The sequence below is a fragment of the Camelina sativa genome, chromosome 8, assembly GCF_030686135.1.
Source record: "Camelina sativa cultivar CO46 ecotype springtype chromosome 8, ASM3068613v1".
In the NCBI taxonomy this organism is placed as follows: Eukaryota; Viridiplantae; Streptophyta; class Magnoliopsida; order Brassicales; family Brassicaceae; genus Camelina; species Camelina sativa.
In genome coordinates, this window is record NC_141887.1 from 9,566,769 (window position 1) to 9,584,475 (window position 17,707).

Consider the following 17,707-nt stretch of genomic DNA (forward strand, 5'->3'; position numbering starts at 1 on the left):
AGTTAAAACAAATATTATGTATATAACAAACAAAAACCTCACCACAATACTCTGCCAACAAAAAAATTGAACCAAAACAGGGAAGAAAAACAAAGAGCATACCTAACTAGGAAAAACTAAAAAAAAAAAAAACAAAATACAAAAAAGAAAAGAGAAAAGAAGAAAATTTTAGAAACATAGAAAGAAGGTATAGAAAGATTTACAAAGTGGGTTATAAGCATGCAAAGAGAAGAGGGTCCCCTCTCCTTTGGGGCAGATGATCATCAATTCCCACCACAATCACTCTCACTAAATTTCCTTTTCATTCTTTTCCCCAATTTGCATCGCAGCTGGAGATAAGTCTTTAATTTACATCACCTCTCCTCCCCCTCCAGTTCTCCTTTTAAACCAAACCATCAGTTTCCGATCGCTACCGGCAGTTTGGCAAGTTATGTTTTCTTGATTAGAAAACCGATCTTAGTCTTCTCAACTGTCTATAGTCTATAGGTTTGATCATATTTTCTTGACTTGCTCGTCTTGTTTCCAACACTTGTCTATGTCTTCAGCTATTCTCTTTGCGTCCATTGATGCTCCAGAAATCCCACGTTTTGTGAATCCGACCGCGTATAGCCCACATTCCCCTCTCCATCCCTCTGGGAACTCTTGTATTGGAAATCCATCTTTCTTACTAAACATTTTATTCTCCTGAAATATTATTTGTTTTCCAAATCCCATTTAATACAAACTTTATTACAATGGATATATTTCTAGTCTTATATAAGAAAATAACAATAAATATGTGTTAACCAATATTACTATCATTTATTGACTACCTTTAGCCAAGAGGGTACGTTGCTTTTGTAGCCAGTTGCCAATATTATGGCGTCAAATCTCCCCGTTGTACCGTCATCGAACTCAACTTCATCTCGTTTTAACCTTCTTATCCCGGAACACACCTTTTTACCATTAACAAAACCAACATCAATATCAGTAAAACAGGTCTTAAGCATGCATGTATATGTATCATATTTGATTAGATATAACCGAATACCGTACCTTGATATCTCCGGTTTTGATTTTGGCGAGTGTGCCGACGTCGAGAACCGGAGTTTTGCCGGAGATATTTTTGAGTTCAAGTGGTCCTAACTTAGGCCGGTTAAGACCTAACAGGGTTGTATCCCCGAGGATGAACCGGGAAACAACCAAGAGGAAACGGTCAACGAGCCGGATGGGCAGCCATTTGAGTAAGAACATGGACAGCCTAAAAGTCGAAGTACCCAACATCTCTCGTGGTAGGACGTGCACCTTCACCAGTTAAAAATATAAAAATAAACTCAAATTAGCAAAATACTGCAACTTTATAATTCGGATGAGAAAATCATGGTTATAAAATAATATTAGAGATTGTATTTTTTTATTTTTTTGGGATGAGAATGTTTGCGCGTGCTCGTTACAATCCCAATAAAGTTGTTGTTCTCATAGTATTTATTCTTTGAAAATGTTACAAAAATGATATTATGTATTAAAGAAATTAGGTAAACCTCTTTTTCATATAAAAAACTATATTAACAAATTGTTGGAACTTGAAGTCACAAGGGCCTAAAAGAGAGAATAAATTCTTAAATTAGGATAATACCAGCCTTTGTATTTTCCCCTAAATTTTTCAAATTTTCTAAACAGATTAAATAATAAGAATATCAATCTGAAAAGCAAAAGAAATATGATACTTTTTTTTTCAAAAAAATAATATAAAACACAAAATAGGAAACAAAGTTGCACATGATTTCAGAGAAATCATAATAAAGAAAAGATAGTAAAATGTCCAAAGAAAAAATATTTCTTAAAAATATTAGTTTAGGCTTTAGACACCATTTGTATAAAATTTGGTTTTTTAAAAAATATTTATAATAATAATAAAATCTTATAACTGATAATAGTAAATATAAGAAATAAGATGCATAGTAAGGGTAAAGAAACTTACAACTATTTTTTCTTCAAAATCATGTGGTCATTTAAGCAGATACTATTTTTCTATCATATTTATGAAAAACTTTTTTTTTTCTTCTAAATCTCATTTAACTATAGAACATAGAAAACATATATATTGATAGAACGGAATTTAGTAGAATCTAGACTATTATATTGATATCGGATAATACTTACAGAAATGCACACATAATCCTAGAAAATGAAAAAAAAAAATCTAGAAAGCAAAAAGAAATTTTTATTAATAAAGTAGGTAATATCTTGAGTTAAGAAACATAAAAAACAGTTAATATCAGAAGAAGATCAACTTGAATGAAAAAGCTTTTCAAGATTTTGTATTTTAGCATAGAAGAAGAACTTCACAAAACATGAAGGAGCCAAAATATCGAAAACGCATACGAAAAAAGTTAATTTAATCTCCAAAATACTTTCTCTTTTAAAAAATTCAAGAAAAAAAAAAAAAAAAACTCACAGCGTCTCTGACAACGAGAGAAGGCTGAGCACCGAAGTTGCATAGATCCAAACAAACCTCCATACCGGAGTTTCCACATCCGACAACAAGAACACTTTTTCCGGCGAAATCTCCACCGGTCTTGTAATGACTCGTGTGCTTAACTACCCCGGTGGCGGCAAACTTGTCCATCCCCTCAAACCTCGGCACCACTGGCTCCGCATTCTCACCCGTCGCCGCTACTAACCACCGGCAAACATACTCCGTCGTGCCTTCTTCTCCCACGCTCGTCACGCGCCACATCCCAAGGTTTTTATCAAACTCAGCCGACTCAACCGTCTGGTTGAACTCGGGCTTTATGTCAAAACTCCGAGCGTAGTCCTCAAGGTACTCGATGAACTGTTGCTTCGTCGGGTAGGTTGGGAAATCGGCCGGAAAGGGTATTATCGGAAGTTCACAGAACTGTTTAGGGAGGTGGAGGTGAAGACGGTCGTAGGTCTTGAGCTGCCATAGTGATGCTATACAGTTTGATCTCTCGAGTAGTACGGACGTGATTCCTCTCTCCTTTAAACACGCGGCCGTGGCTAGCCCCGACGGTCCGGCGCCTACGATCACCGGTCCGGTGACGACGCAGATACGACGTGGTGACGTCATGCCTCGGTGGTGGCTAGACAAGTAATCATGTGCTAGTTTACCTTCAATCTCTCTCTTCCAACAGAAATCCATCAAGAAAATAACTTCTCTTTGTTTCTCTCTCTTGGCTTTTATATATATATATAGAGAGAGAGAGAGACTTGGTGTGTGTTTGTGTTTTGTAATGTGTATTAATAAAGTACGTATTGATTAAGAGAATACGAGAAGGGTTTGTAGTAAAGAAGTGGTGGTGGTGGTGGTGTTGAGACTAATTAAGAGCAAAGGACAGATAGAACAATTTGACATTGATGGCATGGAGTAAGTTAAGTTAAAAGAACACACAAAAAACAAAGAGAAAGAGATGGTAAAAACTTTTTTTGTTTAGTGAAAGGTATTTATAATGGGTTTTGAAGAGAGAAAATATTCTCCAAATATCGGAATCAAAGAGGTTAGGGTTCGGATTGAATCTGCTGAAAAAGAGGGAGAAAGAGAGAGATCTTATCCAAATGAGAAGAATGAGTAAAGAGAGAGTGAGAGATAAGCGTTGTGTGTTGTGTTTTGATGAGAGTAGAAACCGGAGGAGGATGATCAGAGAACTACGGATCTCTTAAATCGCCATTCAAACTTATAGGAGAGAGAGATTGTTAGTTTTGATGTGACTATCTCTCATGTGTGATTGATTATGTGTATATTTATATGATGAGTGTGTGTATATGTGTGCTTATTTAAAAAAAAATGCTTAAATAGGGTGTTTATATATTTAATGGACTTCTCTTTTTAGATTGCCCACCTGTGAGATTTTTGGTGTTCCACTATGGAACTTTTGACTCTTTCTTTACCTTATGGAAATCTCAAAGATTGATGTAAGTAATCTTTTGATTGTCTTATGCTCAACCAATGGGTGCACAAATAATATGATTATGTTTTTAGTTGATATAAAATTTAATATATACTTTTGTTTACTACATCATTTCAGCATTATATACATTAATTACTTTGCAAAATATTTTACATATCACTATTTATAAAATATGATGAACTTAGGAATTCCTCAATAGAAAATTAGTCCACAACATTCGCAAATACAGCAATCTGTTCATCATGCAGTTACTAAGGATCTTTGAAGTATATGCATTCAAGATATTTAGATATAAAAAGAAACTAAACTATCAAAAGTTCGAAACGTTAAATGGTACTAGATTTTAAACCGCAGGACAATTTTTTACCTAAAATTTTTAAATTTTATTTATTTATTATTTTTTTCTCCTTTTGTGTTTATATTGTATAATTGTATTTTGAATGTTAATTCTAGGATTTCACCCGTATACCACACAAGATGATTTGTTTTTTACAATCGTAATTAAATCAACTTTATTTACTATTTTTAGATTCAACCCGTTAATGCATATACAATAAAATATTAGTCTAGTTACAGGAAAAAATCCTAATTATCATATAAATTACATGATTATCATGCTCACATATTACTCTATTAAATCATTACAAAGTACATAGAGCATTTAATAGTCACTTTGGAATCAATTAAACAATTATCATTCAACAAAAACTATGAACAACTTCGCCAAACTCATCTCTTTCTTCTCTCCTCCTCCAACATATTTTTCTCCTCTATGGCCTCAACATAGGCCCCTTTAATTTACTCCCAATTATTTGAAAACATATACAAATGGATCAAAGCAAAATCCTGGGGTGTACCAAAAACCGAAAAGCTTGGTAAGTGCAAAAGGATAGTATATATACAATAATAAATATAAAGAGGATACCTAGAAAGGTGATCAGCTCACCCTGAGCTAAACTTAGAATTAGTTTCTTTCTCAACATGCATTTGTGACATAACATAACTACATGGAGTCCAAAACAAAAAATTAGTGTAGATATGAAATAAATCAAACAAAAATATTTTGATTATCCACTAACCGGAAGGTTGCATCTTCACGTGAAACCAAATCTTTTTTTTTCAAATAAATGGATTTTAAACCATCTAAGATAAGAAAAGAAGGGTATTAGAGATGAAATAAAGAAAGCATAAACATTTTGTACCAATAAATTAATAAAGAAATAAGTGTGCACCTGTTTATCGCCAAAACCAAATCAAGTGTCTCAACCGGGAAAGTTACTTCAAGTGTATGAATTGATGCAATTTTGTATTGCTATTGAGACGTTATTTATATAGTTCTTTGAAGATGGTAAAATTAGATTAGATATGAGATCGAGAATATATTGGTAAGCAAGCAAAAAATCTAAAAATATATATGGCAATTTTGAATTAATGCAAAAGGTTTATGATTAAGGCAACAAATATCTCACTAAGTTGTTACAGTAATTAATTTCTATACTATATCGAGTTAATGTATAATACGAATAGGAAATGTAGATTTGATTTCAGTTTTTTTTTAATTAGTTTCCATTGGCTATATTGTCTAGAGTTTATTAGTTTCTGTTTGCTATATTTGAATGATTGCGGAAATAATATTTATTAGGTGTGTAAATATCACACTAAGGACTAAAGTTGTAAATAAAAAAAAATAAATAATCATAACTATAAAGACAGAACCCAAAATGTACTTCAAAAATGTCCCGCAGAACAATATTCAGTATCTAAAGGAGATATATACAGAAATAAATATATTTCTTGCTTACAAAGTTATGTATTTGCTAAAATTTGATTTTCTTAATTTGGGTTATCGTGTTTATGAATGTTATCTTCGTCATAAGTATAATTGAGAATGTTCAAAATCCCTCGATTTACATTCAACTATCATAAAAATGTATTAAAATAAGTTTTGAGCATTTATTATCGATCTCTTAAATGATGGTGTCATGCTGTGTATGGCAATAAGCATAAATAAATTTGATCGATTAATATAGTTTCATTAATTGAGTTAAGTAGAAATGTTATTTTAGGAAAATCTATAGGGGTTAATTAAGTAGAAATGTTATTTTAGAAAAATCTGTAGGGGTTAATATTGCAAAAAAAAAACAAATTAAATAAGATAAACTTTAAGGGCATAAACCAAAATGTACTTCAAAAATGTTAATATAGATTCATAATTTCCAGTAACCCATCTAATAGTGTAAAACATTATATGCATATATTTATATTTCTTCATCCTCCTTTTTAAATTATTAAACTAAATTGATGATAAAAATGCAATAAATCAAATAGGAATACTGTAAAATTATGTCTAAATTGTTAAGATCCCACCTGGACAGTTCAAAAGTACTAACATTTATATATAAGAGATATGAGCTAATTTACTAACTAATTGGTTTTGAGTTAATAGCTCATAAATTTTAAAGTGGTATCAAAATATTGTTTATTAACTTGTATAGGAAGGCCTAAAAAGGTTTATTGTAACGGCCTGACTGCCATTTTTAGTGGGCTCTATATCTAATCTCAGTCCATGGATCCACTTTCTTTAATGGGCTTCACGTCCTTTCACTAGGCCCACGAGCCCATCCATATCCTACGGCCGGTTTGCTACGTCGGGAGGTTTAAAGACTTGTTACTATCCCTACAAATCACCAAATGATCTTTCCCTATGTTCTTTCTTCACTCGCACAATTCCGACAGTCACTCGGTCACTCACCTGAAGGTCACTTATCTTAAGACTACTCCAGCATAAACACGCTTAACTGTGCAGTTCTCTCAGGACACTAGACCAAAAAGATAATTGTACTTTGGTGATATAAGTGGTCAAATCAATTCTTTTAAATCTCTCCACAAATCTCTGAAACCTGGATGTCATAATTCATCCCATTAACAGATCGCAACATCCTTGTTGAGCATCAAGACCGTCACCCCCGACGGTGTGAACCCACTCGACTCCACACTCGTCTGGGTTCGGCTCTGATACCACATGTAATGACCTGACCGCCACCTCTTAATAGGCCTCATGTCCTCTCATTAGGTATGTGAACTCATAAATATTCGACAGCCGATTTGCTACGTCCGGGAGGTTTTAAAGACTTGTTATTGTCCCTATAAATCACCACATGATCTTTCTCTGTGTTTGTCCTCACTCGCACAGTTCCGACAATCACTTCCCGAAAGATCACCCATCCTGAGACTACTCCAACATAAGCACACTTAATTGTTGAGTTCTCTCAGGACCATTGACTGAAAAGACAAGTGCACTTTGGTAACATAGGTGGCCAAATAAATATTTTAAACCTCTCTGCAAGTCTCTGAAACCGAGGTGTCACATTTATTAATGGTCAAGAGTGATATTCTGTTTGAAATGAAATGTTAAGAGTAATCTTCAAAGTTTGAAAGAACAAACACTAGCTAATATATACTCCCTCTATAAAAAAAAGGATGATTTTTAGGATTTTCACATAAATTACCAAAAAAAACATTTAATGTTTAGATAAAAATTTCTTATTTATTTAGAATAGCACAATTCTCATATCTATTACCCAATAGTAATTCATTAAACATTTCAATTATCATTTAATAATTTTAAAAATTTACATTTTCTTTAGTATTAGTTGATAAAAATTTACAGAAATTAATGTTTGTATATAAAAAAATCCTAAAAAATCATCCTTTGTGATTTCCAAAGAGTAATAGACATGAGTCAATCCACTTATTATCAATTAGTTTGAATTGGAAGCCATAAATCTAACATAAACATATGTTATTTTGATAAATAATTGCTTAATGAAAACCAATATTTTTTTTTACAATGAAAACTAATATTTTTCATCACGAGCTTTGCGAGTTAGAAGACCTACATTGTCATTTCAATTTTGCTTGCTACTAATTCAAGTAAAGGAAACTAATATTATGTTTTGCAAATCAATCGACATCAATTTCCAGTTCAGTATGCTTTTCGATTTCAAACCAGATGTAGTACTAGTTCAACTGAATTTGTTTTCACATCGAGCAAAAGCGATTATGCCACACCAAACATACTATTTCCCAATAAGAATGGGGAATTCTAGCTGAAGCGCCGGATTTTTCTACTACACTATTAAGTATCCAACATATCTACAATGTCATTTATAAACTTTATGACTTCATGTTTTACGAGTTAATTACTTGATACAGACTTATCTTATAACTCCATTTATAAAGTTTATGACTCCATTTTTAATATTTTTTTTATACACTGTAACATTCCGACTGGCACCTCTTAGTGGGTCACCTTCCTTAATGGGTCTCACGTCCTCTCACTAGGCCCGTGAGCCTATCCATATCCGATGGTCGGTTTGCTATGTCCGGGAGGTTTTAAAACTTGTTACTGTCCCTACAAATCACCACATGATCTTTTCCTGTGTTTTGTCCTCACTCGCACAGTTCCGACAATCACTTCCTGGAAGGCCACCCATCCTAAGACTACTCGAGCTCACACACGCTTTACTCTGGAGTTCTCTCAAGACCCTTGACCAAAAAAATAAGTGCATTTTTGTGACATAGGTGACAAATCAATCCTTTTAAACCTCTCCGCAAACCAGAGTGTCACAATTCACCTCCACTAACAGATTGCAAGGTTCTCGTTGCGCACCAAGACCGTCACCCCCTAGTGGTGTGAGTCCAATCAACTCCACACTCATCTATATCGGCTCTGATATCACTTGTAACACTCCGACCGACACCTCTTTGTGGATCCCATGTCCAATCCCTGTCCATAGGCCCACGGGACTCACGTCCTCTCACTAGGCTCGTGAACCCATCCATATCCGACAGTCGGTTTCTTACGTCTGGGAGGTTTAAAAACTTGTTACCGTCCCTACAAATCACCACATGATTTTTCCTTGTGTTTTGTCCTCACTCGCACAGTTCCGACAATCATTTCCTGGAAGGTCACTCATTCTAAGACTACTCCAACTCAAGCACGCTTAACTTTGGAGTTCTCTCAGGACCCTTGACCGAAAAGATAAGTGCACTTTTGTGACATAGGTGGTCAAATCAATTCTTTTAAACCTCTCCGCAAATCGGGGTGTCACAAACACATAGAGAACCCAAACTTTTTTTAAAAATTCTAAAAGTTAATTTAACTTACTGTAATTATGTATAAGAGTGCAAAAATGAAAATAACCAAGAAAATGAGTATTTTTGAAAAATGTATCTAAAAAGAAACATTTCTAACAAATTCTCATTTTTTAATATCTAGAAACACAAATTTACACATGATGATTGAGTTTATTAGGCTCTAGTTTTTTAAAGATATATTTTTGGTTATGAAATATCTGTTTCATGAAAAAAATTATGACGTATTTCATAATTAAAATAGCAAAAAGTTCGGCATTCTGTGTAAAAATCCCATGTTTTACTATTTGCGCTATCAGCAAATCGTAAATCAAAAAAAAAAAAAAATACATGTTTATAAATCAAAGTATTATATGTAGAATATGATACCCTTTTCCAATGTGAGCCGTAAAACAGATTCAACAATATTCCTTGCAATGATCTCAACCATATATTGAGGAGAACGATCCTTACCTTCAAAGAATTTTTGTTTCACTTTTGGCCTTCCAAGTTCCAAGTAAAGCAAATTATTGTAGGAAAGACTCTCATCACTGGATTAGTTACATAATCATAGTTAATGTAACATATCAAAAAAGTTTGTTTAGATGTATGAAAGAACCTAAATGAACAATTAACTTTAACTGTAGACAATTAACTTTTATTCTATGGTTGTATCAAAACTAAAACTTTTAAAATGTGTTTGAAAAGATGTTACTTATTTCGGTAATTTCTGATTTTTATTTTCCTGCGCAAAAACCGATTATATTAAGTAAATTGTCGGAGACTTTCTTCTAAAGAAAGCTGTTCCGGTATGGAGGTATTATCATCTTACATATCTACCATTATGCACCATATAATACCATTTCTATATATAGTGATAGCTCACTGTAGAGTGGTAGCTCATTGTACTTACTAAAACGTAGATGTAAACCCATATGAAGTGTCGTGACTTGCCAGCCACATAGATAGTACATTTGGCAACTTTGTACTTCAAATGCTCTCTTTTTCCAAATGGTACCATTTTATATTTATTCTTTTTGCCTCTCCTCAATAATCAATTTAATTGCTAAGCTTCTATTGGATGTGTATGGGCATTATTATAACAATTTCTTTTAGATTTATGTCAAGGGAGTCTTTGCTTTCATTTTTAAAAAGATGTCACAAAAACAATAATAAATCTAAGGTGGTTGATGAGTGATTAATCATGAGTAACAGTATTAGAAATTTTGGCTTTAATTAGAAAATCTAGCACGACGTAGGTGTTTTTTAATTTTGTATTTTCTCACGCACGATATATATACATATATGTATATATATGATTATTATTAATAATAAAATTATCGAATAAGTATACTAAATTTTGTCAGAATTACACAATGTATTAATGTTTATCACTTACCTACATTAAAACATTATACATAGTTAGGATTATATTATGAAATAATTGGACCAAACTTATTACCAAATTAAAGTATAAACCACCGCAAATTGTGAAAGTCTTTCAAGTATAGTGAATGGTTGACCAACGATTAATTAATTTATTTACACTTTGTATATATTCTCCCGAAATTGTGACTTATTGTAGGTTAAGAAATGAAGTTTATTGAAAATTTAGAGCGTGATGTATAGTCTTGTTTGTGAAAGGGTACAGCTTTCCATCTTGAACATGGTGTAAAGAGAATCATCTAACATGGATCTTTATGGTGTGGTGTGGATAGTACTGTTAATTGTAAAATTGTCTACAGAATCTCCTTGGCATGGAAAACTGAAGAAATCATTTGCTAGTTGTATAAAGTTATTCATTTACACAATCAAAAATATTAAAACATATTTTCATTTGATATTATTTCCGACTACTAAAAAAAAAAAAAAAAAAAATCAAAACCATCCTGAATTTTAGTGTATCTTTTGAGTAAATACAATAATACATGATGATTGTAATATAAGAAGTTATCTGATTAAGATTCAATCTAAGGTAAGACTAATAGAAATTCTTAATATATATATATATATGTGTGTGTGTGTACCTACACTTTTTAGTAGGAAAATAAAACAATTTGTTAATATAAAAATATTTATCTATTTATAATTTTTTTTTTGCCGTCAAGCTATTTATATCTTTTTGATATAATTTTTTTTTATTCATTAATAAAAACTAAGATTTTATTTGGTATAAACATTAAATAGTACCTTATATACGGATACCACATGTTTTATTAATATAACTAAGATAAGTATTTCAACTACAATATTTTTAGGTTTTAGTTTTTATATCTTAATGTTATATGTTCATATAGTTTTTCTTTATTAATTCACTTTAATTTTTAAATTACACCAATGTTATATATTATTATTGTTTCATAGATTATATTAATTTTTAGATAAAAATTTAAGTCTATATTGGAAACTAAAAAATATTGTAGTTGAAACCAAAAGAAAAAATCCACAAAAAAATTTTATGAGTAATACTTGGGTTCACCCCTAGGGGTGAACCTCTTCATTCACCCCGTTATAAAAGAAAAATATCCCTCTCAACCAATCAAAATGCTCTATCTAATATTTTATATAAAAAATAAATCAAAATTAAATTAAAAAGCAAAACTAATTATGGAAACAAATTTTGTATACTTTTATTTAAAGAAAGTTTAATATTATCTTGGTTTAGATTTTACAATTAAACGACGTTATATATCGATTTGGGTTTATAAATGAGAATTAGGATTTAGATTTTATAATTAAAACGAAATTATATCCAATGAGGTGGTTCGGATTTAGATTTTACAATTAGAACAAAATTATATGTTGGTTTGGGTTTACAAATGAGATGGTTAGGGTTTAGATTTTACAATTAGAACGAAATTATATGTCGGTTTGGGTTTACAAACGAGATGGTTAGAGTTTAGATTTAACAATTAGAACGAAAGTATATGTCGGTTTGGGTTTACAAATGAGATGGTTTAGGTTTTTCTTTTTTTATCCTAAGTTAATGTTTGGATGAAAGAGACTATAATTGTAGAAGGGTGATTTAACATCATCAAATGAACTCAGAATCAGATTTTTAATTGAGGATTCCTAAGAGGATCATTCCATGTACACTAATATTTGAGTGTTAGAAACTTAGAAAGTTAATAACGTAGATTAGCCCTATTTAATACCTATGTAGACAATTTCCTGATTTTGTTGTTTTTGCAATGATTATTAACAAAAGCCAAGGACAATTATTTTCTAATGTTGGATTATATTTATCAAAACCTATTTTCTCTCATGGTCAGCTATATATTACAATACCTCGTGTTACCTCTAACTCTCTAAGTCAGGATTGAAAGTTCTAATAACTGATCCAAAAGGAAAACCGCAAAGAAAAATAAGAAATGTCGTCCTTAAAGAAAATTTCCTAAACATTTGATGACTGACAATCTTTATATTTGATTACTTCATCCCTTTTTTTCTTTTATTAATGTGGTAATATATTTTTATATTCTCATTCTGAGTTAAGTTTCTTAATTATCCCAACAATGTTTTGGAAAATTATTATTTTTCTATTTTGCACTTCTAAATTATAATATCCATAAGTATGAATTAAACCATCAATTTTGTTTTCGTATAAAATAAATATTTTATTCTTGGTTTGATTTGTTACTTAATTATACTTAGCTATATATAAAATATATATATATATATATGAGTAAAATAAAATTGAATAAATCAGAACCCTTATAGAGCAGAAGAAATGTCATGTATACATAACAAAACTGGATGTGTCGGGACAATTATTGAATGTCGTCTATAGTTAGATACATGTTTTTTATATACAACCAAAAACCGGTAAATAAAATCCATATAAATAAATAACTTGAAACCGAGAGTAATAATAGAGAATTTAAATCTAATATAACATATTTTAAATTTACATCTAAACAATTTTTCGTGTTGTAGCACGGGTTACTACGTAGTAGTATATTACGACGAGAGCAAAAAAATACAGTAACGCCATAATAACTTTAGGAGGGTATACCAATTTGGTTATATTGCATGCTGATCAATAGGTTTTAACTCAAATAGTTTTAAAGGATACCAATTTCATTATATTGCATGCCGACTAACTGGTTAACGTAAAGGATACCAAATTCGTACCACAGTTTTAAGCTTCTTGGCCTGCCTTTTTGCTATTTAAATGGTTTTGCCATTTGGCTTTTGGTTATATATATTTAGAAAAAAAATTTCGTCATTTCGGATGTCATGTCACCGCGAGAGATAGAGAGAATTCATTGGATGTGGATTTGAGTGGAGTAAAGATCCCCAAGCAAGACAAAAATACACATACCTAATCCTATTTGTTTAATTGACCACTTCGAGTGTTAATAACGTAAATTAATCAAATAACATCAGCCAGTTGAATCTAGCAACCGACCCAACCATGTACCTTGTACATGTGTTTATTTTAAGTATACTTGGCTACTATTCGTACAATGCACGAGATTTCAAATTATAGTGAACTGTGTAATAAAATGAAACAAAAGAATATATATATTAACTATGTTGCATTTTCACATTATTTTTTGAAGTTCTGAAACCCAAGCAATTTTTTTATCAAAATCTTTGTATCGGCAAAAATAAACTGAAATCTATATAATCCTATTGTAACGCTCGCGAACAGAAAAAATTCGGTTGGTGCATCGATTGATGCAACTGTGCGGATTGTGTTCGGGTTAGTTCTATTTTTTCAGTTTAACGTGATTTAGTTGAAGGAAACCTAAGACTCAAGTATTTAAAGGGAATTCGATGCTTAGGGTGAGTTTTTGGCCGTTCTTGTTATTATAAAGGGTATGAAAGAAGAAAAGTTTTTCCAGAGTCTTTTTTTGTGAGTTTTTGGTGCCATTTTTTGAGAGATCTGTCTGTAAGAGTTGAGATCCAAGTTTGAGGACGTTTTGGAACTTGCTGTGGTATTGTTTTCGTACTTCTAGAGTCATAATCTCCGTGTTAAAGGTGAGTGCATGACCATGGATTATTTGAGCATGAGATGTCTGAGTTTTCAGTGTTTCTCTATGATTTGGTGGATTGATTATTTGTTGGTTGTGATTTTCGTGTTTTCTATGGCCTGGTTTGGTTGTGTTGATATTCTTGGACGATTGGTGGTGTTGGAGGACGAATAGCGGTCGAAGACGGCGTCTGGTTTCAACGCTAGGGAAACTGCATCGATAAATGTCAGGATAGAATCGATCGACACAGTCACGTTGGTACGCGAGTAATCAGTGTGCTGCATCAGTCGATGCAATAAGTGCATCGGTTGACGCAGCTAGGGATTTGAAGGTTGCATTGGTTGATGCAATGAATGCATCGGTCGATGCAAGGAGTGCATTGGTCGACGCAATGGCGTTGCAGCGCTCAAAGCAAGGGATGCATCGGTCGACACAAGGCGTGTGTCGGTCGACACCGGTTCCCAACAAACGGTTGTTATGTGTGCTTTTGTGGTTTGTTTTGATTGTGACTTGCTTGTGCTTTGGGATCTTATTGCTTGTGTCTATAGCTGATGTAATCCTAGAAATATCCATGACTTATCAAGAATTAGTTCAAGGCTAATCATGATCAAAGTATAAAGAAATTTCTAGGAGACAATTAATTCATGGCTATATCAAGAAATTTTCTAGATACAAAGAACCAATCTCCATCAATGATGATTGATAACATCTCTCAAATTTATTCTTGATTGATTTATGTTATTAATTTGATTTATTTTGTATTTATGTAATTGATTTGTAAATTGATCCTATATAAGCTCATGTTTCCCTTCATTGTAAATATACAAAAAATTTTGGAAAAATAAAGAGAGAGTATTCTCACTTTTAAAGCTTAGGTTTTTGTTTTACTTGTCTTTTCTATTGTGTGTGATTCCTTTAGAAAACAATTTGAATCTTTATCTTTGTGCGCGATTCACTTAGATATTGATTTGTGTTCTTATCACAAAGTCATTCCGCAACTTTGTGTGGCGAACTTCGATCCATCATTCAAATCCATTCTATCTGAGTTAGTTAAAGAGGTCCTTTAGACCAGCTATCGACTCATCCCTATTTTGGCTTGTATCAATAGCCCAATAGATGAGAGGATTGCTTCACTAAGTATTTCCGGTAATACTTACGCCTCTCTTTTGTGTTGTGGTGCAGGTAAAGACAAAGTGTGATCGTGAAATCAGGACGATAAAGACGAAGATGTTCTAGAGGCTTGATTGGTTGTGGTCAGACTTTTGTTAGGTTGCTAGAGTTGGGTCTTAGAACATTTCTAGGATGCTGGTTGTTGCTTCTTGATATTGTTGGATTGGAAATTATTAGACTTGGCTTTGGAATATTCATTATTGGAATTATTTTTTTTGGATTATTGATACTGTTTATATCCCGCTGTTGTTGATTGTTGCTAGGATGTTTGTGAGTATGGGGTCACTAGTTAAATTTCATGTTAAAAGGAAAAAAATGGATGGGTTGTTTCACATATAGTTATTGTAATACCCCGACCGCCATCTCTTAGTGGACCTTACATCCACTCCCGGTCAATGGATACCCATATCTAACGGTCGGTATGATACGTCTGTAAGACTTTAAAGACTTGTTTATCGACTGTACACCTCACCACATGATATTTTCTTGTTTTTTATTTTCACTCGCACAATTGCGACAATCCTGAAACTACTTTAGAATAAGCACTATTAACTCTAAAATTCTTTGAAAACCTTTGACCAAAAAGATAAGTATATTTTTGTGACATAGGTGGTCAAATCATGCAAATTGAGGTGTCAGTTATGAAGTAATAAAAATAAAAATAATAATAATAATAATAATAATAATAATCATTTAAATATTTCAGATATTATATATGTGTTAGATATACAGTAAAAAGAACACATTAAGTGTTAATTTTTTTTAAAAAATGGTGAAAATTATCAATGGATCAAAATTTAACAATTTGGTGTCTTTTTTTTTTCTTTTTCTTTTTCTTTTGTCAAACCACTTGCATTTCATTATTCAAAGGAGATAAAGTTCATACAATCATTGCTTAAACTACAAGAGAAGAAGGCATTCTCCAATGCCAAAACAACAACAAGAAAAACAGATAAGGGTAGGATTAATTGACAAGAGGTTCTTGAGAGCTTTGAGCCAAATCCTTGAAGAAACTTGGTACATGTGAAGTCAAGATTGCCGACGAGCTCTTCCATGATCAAATCAATGGATGAGACAATATCCACAGTCATAAGGCGAGTTGGAGTTAGGAAAGGACTCAAAGCTGAAATTATCGCCGGTTGGAGAACGCGGAGAAGCAGCTTGACAATAGTTTGAGCAAGGTTGAAGGTGCTCAGAGGCTTGAAGATAGTTGCTATAGATACCGCAGGATGGAATCTGGTCTTGAACGTACTAAAGCCGTACTCAAAGAGGTCATTTGGATTCAGGATCCATATGCCAAAGAACTTCCAGCAAGAGGGTTCAAAAGACAATGCCAAATGGGATAGTAAGACCATGATTCACAAGGAATTAACGCAAAGCCATAGTAACAATGATGCATTACTTCTTAAATGGAATCCATACAGTAAGTAATCTTGATCACACCATTGGCTAAAACATGGCTTCAACACATGGAACAAAGGACCATGTATGGACTTACATGGGTTTAGAGTTAGATCAGCCATTGAGTGGAAGTTGTCCCAGATGTTAATATATTGGACATGACAAGGCGGTTTGATCACGGGGCATGGAAGCAGGGGATTGAAGGAGTGTCGGTAACCACAGTTCAGTGAAGTCGGGGTCATGATGACGTTCTGCAGTAATCCCATAGAGTGGATGGGCTCAAAAACTGTGGGCTTTATATTTGATAAGCTTAATGGGCCAGTAGAAAGAGCAAGGCCCACCCGAATAAACCCTAGTTTCTCTGTCGTGGACCAAAGTGGAGAATGGTTATGGGCTTATGGCGGCTGACCGGAAAAAGCAGAGAGATTTGCAGAGCAGTGAGCAACTCCGTTGAGTGATAGATCAGCGAGACTAGCCGGTGGTTGTTGCTTGATTCGAGGTTGGAAACTAGGTCCACTAAGAAAAACCCTAGAGTCACAATCGTTTGCCAAATTGAGGATTGAAGAAGATGTCTGTCCGAGCTTGGCAGAGAGATTTGCGGAGCAAGAAACCTCTCTGGTGTGTGAAGGATCAGCAGAAGCAAACATTGGCCATGAATTGGATCAATTTTGGAAGCTAGATCCAATGGAGAAAACCCAAGTTCCACAATAAATTGCCAAGATGAAAGAAGGTTGTAGTAGCTGCCCGAAATTAGCAGAGATTTTTGAGCAAAAACCATCTCCGGTGAGAGAAAGACCAACGGGAGCGTATAAAGTTTGGATTTTTGTTCGGAGGCGAAGGACAAAAGAGTTTTAGAAGGGTTATACAAAGAGAAAAATTGGGGAAAAGAAATGCAAAAGAGGACATTAAAAAGGAGCAAATCGAACACGAGTCGGAAGTGAAGCAGGTAGATCCCGACGCTGGCGAGCAGCAGCCCCGCCGGCATCGGAAAACTTGATTAAAGGAGGTTTCTTGGGAATCGTGCCTGAGAGAGTTTTGTATCAAAGACTTAAATGTTAGAAGACTTGTTCAATTTAGATCTATTAACAATTTGGTGTCTCTGTTTCAATTATC

The 17,707-nt window shown here is 33.1% G+C and overlaps 1 protein-coding gene across 2 annotated transcripts; it reads right to left on the minus strand.

Annotated features, from left to right (window-relative positions):
* LOC104706887 (indole-3-pyruvate monooxygenase YUCCA6-like) lies at positions 1-3,772 on the minus strand. Of its 2 annotated transcripts, XM_087461593.1 has the most exons (5): positions 2,438-3,711; positions 1,036-1,284; positions 813-935; positions 508-684; positions 157-329 (listed from the first exon to the last, which is right to left on the minus strand). In XM_087461593.1, exons 1-5 carry the CDS (start codon positions 3,140-3,142, stop codon positions 264-266), a joined length of 1,320 nt encoding a protein of 439 aa, XP_087317719.1. In that variant the 5' UTR covers positions 3,143-3,711; the 3' UTR covers positions 157-263. The 2 variants fall into 2 exon arrangements, with proteins under 2 accessions (XP_087317718.1, XP_087317719.1); XM_087461592.1 differs by having other exon boundaries at positions 1-684; positions 2,438-3,772.
* Positions 3,773-17,707: the final 13,935 nt, after the last annotated feature.

Excerpts from the sequence above, each read along its gene's own strand:
- LOC104706887 (XM_087461593.1), bottom strand. The coding sequence starts at position 3,142 with ATGGATTTCTGTTGGAAGAGAGAGATTGAAGGTAAACTAGCACATGAT. Across the intron at positions 1,285-2,437 it reads CTCTCGTTGTCAGAGACGCT|GTGCACGTCCTACCACGAGA; the intron begins GTGAGTTTTTTT and ends TAACTGGTGAAG. Across the intron at positions 685-812 it reads ACGTACCCTCTTGGCTAAAG|GAGAATAAAATGTTTAGTAA; the intron begins GTAGTCAATAAA and ends ATAATATTTCAG.